This window comes from Anoplopoma fimbria, chromosome 5 (assembly GCF_027596085.1).
Source record: "Anoplopoma fimbria isolate UVic2021 breed Golden Eagle Sablefish chromosome 5, Afim_UVic_2022, whole genome shotgun sequence".
Classification (NCBI taxonomy): Eukaryota; Metazoa; Chordata; class Actinopteri; order Perciformes; family Anoplopomatidae; genus Anoplopoma; species Anoplopoma fimbria.
The window spans coordinates 735741-745844 of NC_072453.1; the positions used below are offsets into that span (position 1 = coordinate 735741).

The 10104-nt window shown below is 44.0% G+C and overlaps 1 protein-coding gene across 1 annotated transcript; it reads right to left on the reverse strand.

The window, feature by feature from the left end:
- Nucleotides 1-1044: 1044 nt before the first annotated feature.
- Nucleotides 1045-9249, reverse strand: foxk2a (forkhead box K2a). The gene is made up of 9 exons (XM_054599202.1): nt 7556-9249; nt 6211-6405; nt 5943-6084; nt 5425-5571; nt 4663-4856; nt 3881-4083; nt 3496-3753; nt 3149-3346; nt 1045-2616 (listed from the first exon to the last, which is right to left on the reverse strand). The coding sequence occupies exons 1-9, from the start codon at nt 7852-7854 to the stop codon at nt 2360-2362; spliced, it is 1893 nt and encodes a 630-aa protein (XP_054455177.1). The 5' UTR covers nt 7855-9249; the 3' UTR covers nt 1045-2359.
- Between the last annotated feature and the right edge of the window lie 855 nt (nt 9250-10104).

The window sequence follows — 10104 nt, forward strand, 5'->3', positions numbered from 1 at the left end:
CACGCCATGTTTCTACAGCAGCCCAGAATGGACAAACATTAACAAGACTGTCCCTAACAAGAACCCTTTTGCGTTTTTACATTACCTAAAAGGTAGGGACGGGTACTGAACTCAGTATAGAACTGGTGCTGAATTATTAAAGACAAGAGTATTGTCTGCTCTCTCTCTTGGGCTGAGCTACTCAGACCACCCACCCACACCCACACACACTTCAGTGAATCAGGTTAAGTGAAGATTACTCGAGCTGACGACACTTACACTCGTTACTAAACGTGCAATAAAACATTTGCGAGTACTTTATCATTACATCTGTTAACAAGCATGAACATGTAAACGAAAGTGAAACCCAATTCAATCGGCTCTGTCTGCAGTCTCTCATCCAACGCTGCTAAGTTTACACAATCACACCAAGAAAGACTGAGGGAAAGCAAGTCTGTTTGTTAGTTTGTTCTTGTAAACTTTTCTGCTGGCTGATGCAAAGCATCCAGGAGGACAGAGGACAGGAGGATTGACTGATACTATCTGATGTCTGCTATCATTCATTAACTTTATTGAATGCACTTTGTATAGCGACTTTGCTGTTGTAAACATTACTGTTGCTGCTGTAGAAACACTAGTTTTATCTAAATTGTAAATAATCCGTTCTAAATTTATTTTATTTAAAAAATATAATAGTTTTTTAAAGAAAGTATTTAGTCATGAGTAGTATTAAGATTATTGATAAGAGTAGCTCGTTGTAGTAATAAAATCCTAAAGATACCTATCCCTACCTGAGGGCGACCATAGTTCTCAGACATGCGTGGAAAGGGAGGAGTTAGCTGAGCGATATTCAGTTAGTTGCAATTTGCAACCTTACCACTAGATGCCACTAAATCTCTCACAAGTCTGATCATCTTGCCACGTTCTGACAAACAGATATAACTCTTTAAACAGACAGATTTTGCATTTGCCCATCAGAAGAAGGCTTGTACTCAAAGAAATACAAACAAAAAGATTGTGTTTTAAATAAATTTATAAAAAAAAAAAAAAAAAAAAAAAAAAGCATTTACCCACTGAAGCAGAACGAACACCTATCACTTGTTTTTCCTTGTGTAACATAGAATAAATTCTGAATAGGCTTGTTTGGTAGCCTTAACAGAATAAAATAATCAAGCAAAGAGTTGCCAACTTCAACACAAAAGGTAACAAACACGGCCCATGATGACAGGGGGAGAATAAACAACAAAATGAGAATACAAAAAAACAAAAACAACTAAGAGGGTTAAGTGCAGCACTGGTCAGAATCATAGCGTAGATTCAGTCGAAATTTTCTTTAGTTCCATATTCAGATAATCTGCTCAAGTACAATGTCTCTAGATCCGTAACATGCAAGCTTGATGAAGCATATGGTCAAATACGCATGGGAATATACTTTATCTCATAGGATATTTGTAAAATCTGAAATAAAAAAAAATCTGTAGATGTACAGTGATAAAGAAATTTCATTTGCATGAAACAGCAGAAAAAAAGAACATCCACTCCATAGATAGTGTTTTCTTTACTACATTCATTTCACTGAACAAAGAGTCCACATATATATATTTATAAAAAAAAAAAAAAAAAAGGATTCCCAAAATATCATGTTGTGATGTTTAAATGTTCTTAAAGACCCCACTTATAGCTTTTAATTAATTATTACTAGATAGTATCTGTGCCTTGGGAGACGGAGAAACACTCAAAAAAGATCCAAAGATACACTTGTACAACGGAATACTGCATATCTACTCACGACTGGGTTAGGTAGGTCGACATGGAGGCTAGCTGCCGGAGACGGGAATGTCCACACGTTACACACACTTCCCTTTCGTGGAATACACTAGCAGTGATTCCGCTCGGTCGCTTTCTCTATCCGACACACAGTAAAGCGCTTGTTTGTAATGCTACCAGGATGAGGCTCCTTTCCGTCTGTGGGGGAAGTTTCAGGACTCCTCGCTTGTCCTTTTAAAGTCTTTTTTTTTTTTTTTTTTTCTATTTTTTTTTTTTTTTTTTTTGATCTGGAAATCTTGGATTTGTGAAAATTTCTCCCTGTGCTTCTTCTTGGCCGTCTGGGTTTTAAGCTTCATCAGCAACTCTTTGATTTTCAAATTTGGTCTTTAGTTTTTGCATCGTACTGTATTACGTGGTTCTTAAATATATGGAAGAGGATTGGGTGGGGGGAGTTTAGAACATTCTGTAGTCCCGCGGACGTTTCCAAGACTCGTCTGGGTTGTTTTTTTGGCACCTTGGAGTAGATGATGGAGGGGTGAGTGTGGGAGGTGTGAGGTTCAATGTGTAGAGGAGAGTTAGGGGTCAGGATACAGACCGGTGTGTGGGGGGGAGGCTACTTGTCACCGATCTGTTCACTGACCCCCGCTTCTCCGGCTCTGTCCGTGGTGCCGTTTTTGTTGTTGGTGGTGATGTTGTTGATGTTGTTGGCGGCCCCTACTGCTGCTGCTGCTGCTCCACCCTCCACTGCCTCCACTGCCTTCACCCTCTTTGATTGGGGCTGGTCTTGCAGTTCTCCGTTCTGCCTCTTGGTAGGGAGGGATGCCGAGGCTGAGGCGTGGGCCGCCAGGAGGTGAAGAGGGTTTGCAACGGCTGATGGGAAGAAGGAAAAAAACAAGGAGTTTTTACAACTACTTTGGATCTAAAGAGACGAACTACATGCACTGCCTAATAGCTATGTTCAGGAAGTGATCTTTGACTTCTTATATTATAACGCTCTTAATTTACTAACATTTCCATGTACCGTTTTTATATGCTGCAGGCATGCAGCAGTGCTTTTTCCAGTCACTGCTACGTGTCAACTTTAGTGCGAGTGCAGGAGACAGACACTCAACCTTACGGGCCGTGAGCGTACATGGCGTGACAGTACGCTGCAGCTCCCAGTGCAAACAGTTGTGTCATATTGCGGTCCTTCCAGGAGAAACCGCGAAGAAGAGACAAATGTCCGTCTTTGAGTGTGAGGTGCAGCATTTGATCCTAGTTCACTTCTCTTTCTAATCTTTTTCACGATATTCTGCTTATTCATAGTTGGTGGGGGTTAACAAGCAGAGAAGCACAGTAACGTAACCAAGAGGTAGAGGGAGAGGGAGTGGATGTGTTAGTTGCGTGCGTGCGTGCAAGTCACCTGTGCTTGCTGCAGTAGTGATGGGGACCAGATGGGTCCCGTTTTGCGTGATGGCCTTTATAGGGAGCTGGTGCTGACCCAGCGGGGCTTGTTGCACGATGGTTACCGTCGTCAGCGGGGCAGCCTGGGAGCTCTGGATGATGCGGCTGACTCCGCCTATCGACGTGGCTGTGATGGATGGGACCGACTCCACTTTGACTACATGCGGGGAGAAAAAAAGAATAATAACATCAACCTCAACTCACACATACAGTCTAAAACATAAAGCTATGCGACGGCAGGTAGCAGCAACACTTCCTCCGCAGCAGAACTGTTATGAGTGAAAAACAACGTGAACCGGATCTTACGTTTGATCTCTCGGTGCTCTCCGCCTCCGTTCACCTGAGGTTCGGGGCTCACTTTGGCAGCTGCCTGACTGCCGACAGTTGCCACGGCGACGGCCGGGATCTGGTGGACGACGTGCACCGTCTGCATGACGGGGGCAGAGTTAACCGACGTGGTTACGATGGCTGGCGACGCCATGGTGTAGGTCACAGGCTTCATGGTCGTTTGAGGCATCTGGCGCTGTACAGCAATCAAAACCGGCTGGCTGTTGAGAGTGGAGCCTATTGGGGGGAGCAACAGTGAGAACTATTAACAACCTCAGAGTTAAAAATGTCACTGCTTTTACAGCGGCTTCAATGTCATCCCTTTTGTCCCGAGGACAAAATCTTGAGAAAGGTTATGCTTTACCATTGGAGGTCTGTGCGAAGCGGGCCTCTTGGATGACAGCGAGCTTGGGCTGGACTGTAGTGGTTTGGGTGGGGGCTGGCGGTGGGGTTGGCTCTGACTCCATGGGGACAGGGGACCCTTCTCTGGACAGGCTGTCTGGAGTCTGGACCCCGCTGGAGTGGGCAGACAGTGCCCCTGTGTGGCTGGGAGAAGCTGGAGCGCTCCTGGGATGGATGAAGACATAGGGTCGATTACTGACATGTGTTGTAGCCGTACAAACTCAGACACATGTGAAGGAATACATTCGTGTCTAAATTAAAAGGGGACATATCATGAACCCTTTTTGGTGCTTGTGCAAATATATTTATGGAGTGGAAAACTGTGAAATAAGACGACCCAGTCAGTTTTTTGTGGGCTGCCTAAATCAGAAAACATGTGATTCAACAAGCCAATCAGATTTGGCTCCCCTACCTATGTCACATGCATGCTCATAAGACTACACCGCTCCACATCTGAGCATCTCCACCCATGGCTTGAGAACTACCTGTTTGCAAAGGTGCATTCTTTTTCTCGAAAGACAATCAGAGCAGACTAGGCTTTTTTTCGACAATTGAGCTTAAAGAGACAGGCGCTAAAACTGAGCCTTTTCAGACTGACAGTGCATACAGGTTTATTCACATGGACAGTATGAGAGAAATGTGTTTTTTGAACATTAAAGCATGTAAACACGTTCTAGTATAACCCCAAAACACAAGTATGAATTTGAAAACAAGCCGGAAATGGCCCCTGTAAGTGCTCTTTACCTGGAGGAGAGAGGACCCAAGGGGGTCCTGAAGCAGGGCACTCCCCTCGGCCGGCGCTTCCTGAAGGCCTGTTCTATCAGTTTGCCCTCAGAGGAGGGGTCGATCCTCCAGAAGGAGCCTTTGCCCGGCTCCTCCTGAGAGCGGGCCACTTTGATGAAATAGCGGTTCAGGGACAGGTTGTGGCGGATGGAGTTCTGTAAAACACCAGGACACACTTGGAGCGTTACCACAAGCTGTTTGACTCTTTTAAATGATAGGGGTGTTATTGCATTCCTGTTATAGAATATAACAGTGGTTCTCAAATGGGGGTACGTGTACCCCTGGGGGTATGTGAAGGCACTACAGGGGGTACGTGAGATTTTTTAAAATATATTTAAAATTAGCATCCATTCAAAAATCCTTTAAAAATAGTTATTTAATAAATATTCAATAAAATATAATTGTAAGTTCATGAACTGAATTCAATGCAACAATGCAATCTTCAGTGTTGACAGTTTAATAAATCAGACACTGATGGCAGAGCGCTGTGTATTACATCTTTTTTTCAACCAAAAATGCTTTGTGCTTGTTAGGGGGTACATCGCTGAAAAAAGGTTGAGAACCACTGGTCTATAAGATATATAAAATGTTTGCATTTACAATGACATATAACAACCAATCTTTTAGTCATGACAGAGAGTAACTGAACAGTGTGTGCGTTACTATACAACCACAGACATACTGCAAGTGTAAACAATAGTACCACGTAGTGAAGACTCTGACCTGCCAGCCTTTATCAGCTGTTCTGTAGTAGGGGTAGTTCTTGGTGATATGGGTGTATATTCCATTCAGCGTTAGCTGTTTATCCGGGGCCATGGTGATAGCTTGGACTATTAGTTGTGCATACGAGTACGGAGGTTTGGAGTCATCCTGTGGACAATAAAAGGAAAAGAGGGAGGAGATGGGTTTTTGTTAATAAAATAATAAAGATTGTGTCATCTCGCTGTAGTTATATCACAAGAGCATACACACACAAACTCAGACTTAGCAAAGTTCAACCAGGTTCAGTGCTCCAAAGTCTATGTTGTTGTCAGAGTTGGGCAATTTTTAGACTTCAATGAGTAACCAGGGTTGGTTTTTTGCAGCACTCTTGCAGATTCTCTGAAGTTCTGCCGCGTTTGTCGTGCACCCCCTCTTGTTTGAAACATCCTTTTTAAATACATTTTTAAAACAATGACGACAACACTAAGCAGTTTTCATCCACGTTTTGATTGCCCTGCTTTACGCTCCGGACTGCTCACCTTTGGGCTGTCTTCACCTGAGGCTTCTTTGTCGTTTTCTGAGTGCGAGTTGTCTCCTATTAGGTCAGAGGCCAGGACGCGGCCTGTCCTGTAGCTGGAGAATCCCGCCCCCCGCGGACTTGACGGACAGGAGTTTGCCGCACTGAGAAATCGTACAAAAAATCGTCAAAAAAAATCATCTGTAATTCTGAATTCACCTGACAACACAACAACTCCAATGAGAAAATGTAGACGTTATCATCATTATACACTTTAAACCCGCTCTCACCTGATGGTGCCAGTAGGTGAAGGCAGTGGGCTCATGAGGTGGGCTATGTTGTCAGGAATGTTGATGGTCAGAGGGGAAATTTGGGGTTGGACGGGCTTGACCGGTGATTCCGGCACGTTCCTTGGCTCCTTCTTGTCAATGGACAGGGCTGTGAACGTGATCTTTATACTTGTGCTGGGGAACCGGAAACAACACCTGGCAACGGAAGACGAGCACAACAAGTTTGTGTTAATGTTGATTCATATTCCACTTAAATGAAGTGTGGGCATTTGTCTGCTTTAAAGACATATGTGGGAAAACTCAATAATTACTACAATGCCGTAGTGCAGAGGGACCAACAAGCTTCCTGCCTGGCAACAAGCAGGCCAAGTAGGTCTAACTGAGGCCAAGAGGGGAGCACTGAGTTTCAGCCTCGCAGTTTAAATATGGACGTCCAGCATTACTATTATGTAACACATCATGTCTGACATGTCCCATTTATTATTAATAGGGTATATTTGGCCCAGTTGCTGACACTTTCCAATGATTTACTCCTGTGGCCTGGTAAAGCACATTGACACGTCATACCTCAATATTTATGAAGATTAAAATGTAAAATGTGAGTCACCACAACACGATGTGAGTTTAGAGGTATTTACAACTGGAAGAAGAAAGGACACACAGACAAGCTGAGCAGTGTAAACACACAGAGGCCAAGTTGAAATCGAGCCAGATCGAATGAAAGAACAGCACTAGCCCGGAGCTGTATCATCATTTAAAGTAAGAATACTCTGCATGTTATGAAAGCACAAGCCCCACTAGAAGCATGTGTGTTGGGACAGTAGCAGCGTGAGTTTCAAGCCAAAACAATACAGCAAGTTCTCTAGTTTTTGCACCAAATTCTATAACAATTACAGCCAATTGAATGCTCCTCGCTTTGTTGTCAGTACACAAAGACATTGTTGAAGACAGTTTTGAATGGCTTGAAGTCACTCTGCAACTCGGCATGCATAATAAACACCGGGTAGTGAAAAATAAATAAAAGTAACGTCTCATTCTTTCCATTAAAAGCTCTCTTCCACGTAAGGTCGACGCACTATGGCGAGTGACTCACTTGGCAACACTGAAGGCTATTGAGCCACAACGAGTACCAGAAGGTCATGAATCAAGTCAAAGGTGTGACTGACGTTACACTGTTGGGCACAGAGGTTTCTCGTGATTTATCGCCATACACACAAGTCTTGATGTTACTTGACACAACACGTGCAACGCCGCTGCGGGACAACAAAACAATAACAACTCACGGGGAACACACAAACCCCTCTAAATGTTTGTCGTCCAACCCAACCGACGGTGCCGCCCTTACGTTCGTGGGAGCTGGAGCGGCGGCGCCCCTCTCCTCTGGAACACCCCGTCTACGAACACCCCGTTCTTCCCGAGGCAGCGGAGGTAGAAGTCCCCGGGGCCGGCGCCGTCTTCCCCCGCGGTGAAGATCTCGAGGTGCCGCCGGGAGATGAAGCTGGAGTGTCCCATGCTGACGTCCACCGAGCCCTGCGAGGAGTTCCTGCCGATGGTCACCGACCTTTTCTTCATCAGATACTCGAATTCTCGGCCCTCCAGCCGGGCTACCGCCGACCCCGACACCCCGCCGCTTACCACCGCCATCTTCAGACGTGTCTGTAGCGGATAAACGTATTAGCGGTTACAGGGAATTGAACGCGGGGATATTTTTGGTTTTGTGGGGGGGGAAAAAGGGGGGATCAAATTTTACACCGTGGAGAATTTGGCTAGGAACGTGCCAGACCGGGGACACAGACCGGGGACACAGCGGCTCCGACCCACCGCCGCGAAGAAGAGGAAGAAGAGAGGCACGTCGGCCAATCAGAACCGGCCAAACGGACGGAAGTGCCGTGACGGACACCCCGCTGAACCAATGGGAAGCCGACCTGGGCAGGCAGATGTGCGGTGTTTACCAATGACAACAATAATAAAAATAGCCGTATGAAGTAGAGCTCGGTTGCAGCGCAGGGCTGACACGCAGATGGGTGGAGAGATGTAAGACGCGGCGCAGTGATTTCAAGGAGGTGATTTACTCAAAACCACCAGGGCCGTCTGTTTTTGTAAATGGCACTACTTTTGTCCTTTTTTCCCCAAATACATTTCTCGACTCATCTTCCCTGTTTATTTTATTTTATTTTAAGTGACAAAACTTAATGAACCAGCGGACTTGTTTTGGGATCATTGAAATATGATCCTTACCCCCAAACTTCTGTGTCTCCTTGTACAGCTCGACATTCATGAGTCAGTAATAATGACCTCCAAGCCAGATGGCAGTTTTTTGTAGGCCTTGAAAATATTTTTCTATTTCCACAATCACTGGTTTTCTGGCCACTTGAGGGCAGCAGAAACCAGCTGATCGACCACTTCACCAACTCCTGAGCACAACTCTTTACCCCCCACCAGGGGCGCCGAAAAGGGGGGGTAAAGGAGACGGATTCTAGGGGCCCATGATGGAGGGGGGCCCAGAGAGGCCCCTAATGATGATGAAATTATAATACAGAAAAAATAATGACACTAAGTTATTAACTAACATATAATCACACATGTTTTATATTGTGATTGAAAGGTTGCAAAAGGAAGCTTGACTCAGTCGGCAACGTTATATTATATATATATTTGCCATTCTTTCATATATTAAGTTCTACTTAAATGATGAGAAATCATATATGGCCATTTTGTATTCTGATGGCGTTTTTGTTTTTGCTGAGATTTTTTTCTCTCCACTGATTATAATTGCTATTTTTTCATGGAAGAGTTTATTTCCAATTTAAGAATCAGTGGTGCAGCAAATAAATGACTCAAAATGAATTCCATTGTATTCAGAGTGCTCAGTTCTTCCCCTACTGTACATGTCAACTGTCATGCTGTTCTTCTTTCACAAATATGGTAATGATAGTCAAAAATACCATTAAAATGCATAATTGTATGTAAAATAGCATCAAAAAATGTTGCCGCTGTGTTGGGGGCCCTGTAAAGATTCTTTTCATGGGGCCCAAAATCCCTAGCGGCGCCCCTGCCCCCCACTATAGTGGATAACTGGGTGGATTTGGGGTCCAGTTCACTTCCCAGTATTGACCCTGCATTCATTTAGAAATTGAAAGGAAATTAACTGGCACATACATGCAGAGTTAAAACATTTCTTTTCATTAACTTCAATAATTAAGTTGGGGGATCATGACCGAGTTGTAATATTTACTACTGCATGAATCCGGTTCCCCGCACGGATCCACGCAGCCATGGTTTCCGTGCTGCCGGTTAGTTTACTCGCCGTAGTACACCGGCCAGGCTGGAGTGTACGTACGGAGGTCATGGTGTTATGTACGTACGGAGGTCGTGTTCAATAATGGATGCTAAATGTGTTCAGACATCGGCCTCTGATTCTCACCGAGCTGTCAGTGCTCCGCTGCCGGTGGATGTGTTCGTTCAGACCGCATCGATATTCAAGGAAACGTGCTGCACTGGAGAAACCCCCATGAGCCATGTTCACACGTGTTTCTCTCACAATGACGTAATCATATCTTTTTGAGCTGCGTTCAGGGTAACGCAGCGTCGCATGGAGGTTATTTTTGATTTGATTTAAATTTATTTCGAACATGTAAAAGAAAACAAAAAATATATATCATACACAAATTATTGATGTTAAACAAAATAGAAAGCATAATTCGATACATAAATGATAAATACTTGATAATTGTAACATGTTCGAAAAGGGGTGGGAAGAAGTTTACACTTATTTAATCCCATCCCTTCTCCGTAATTCATTGAAATTAACATTCCTTAGTCATAATAATTATTGACATTTTCATTTATTAATAAATATATATATATATATATATATACACATACACATTATAT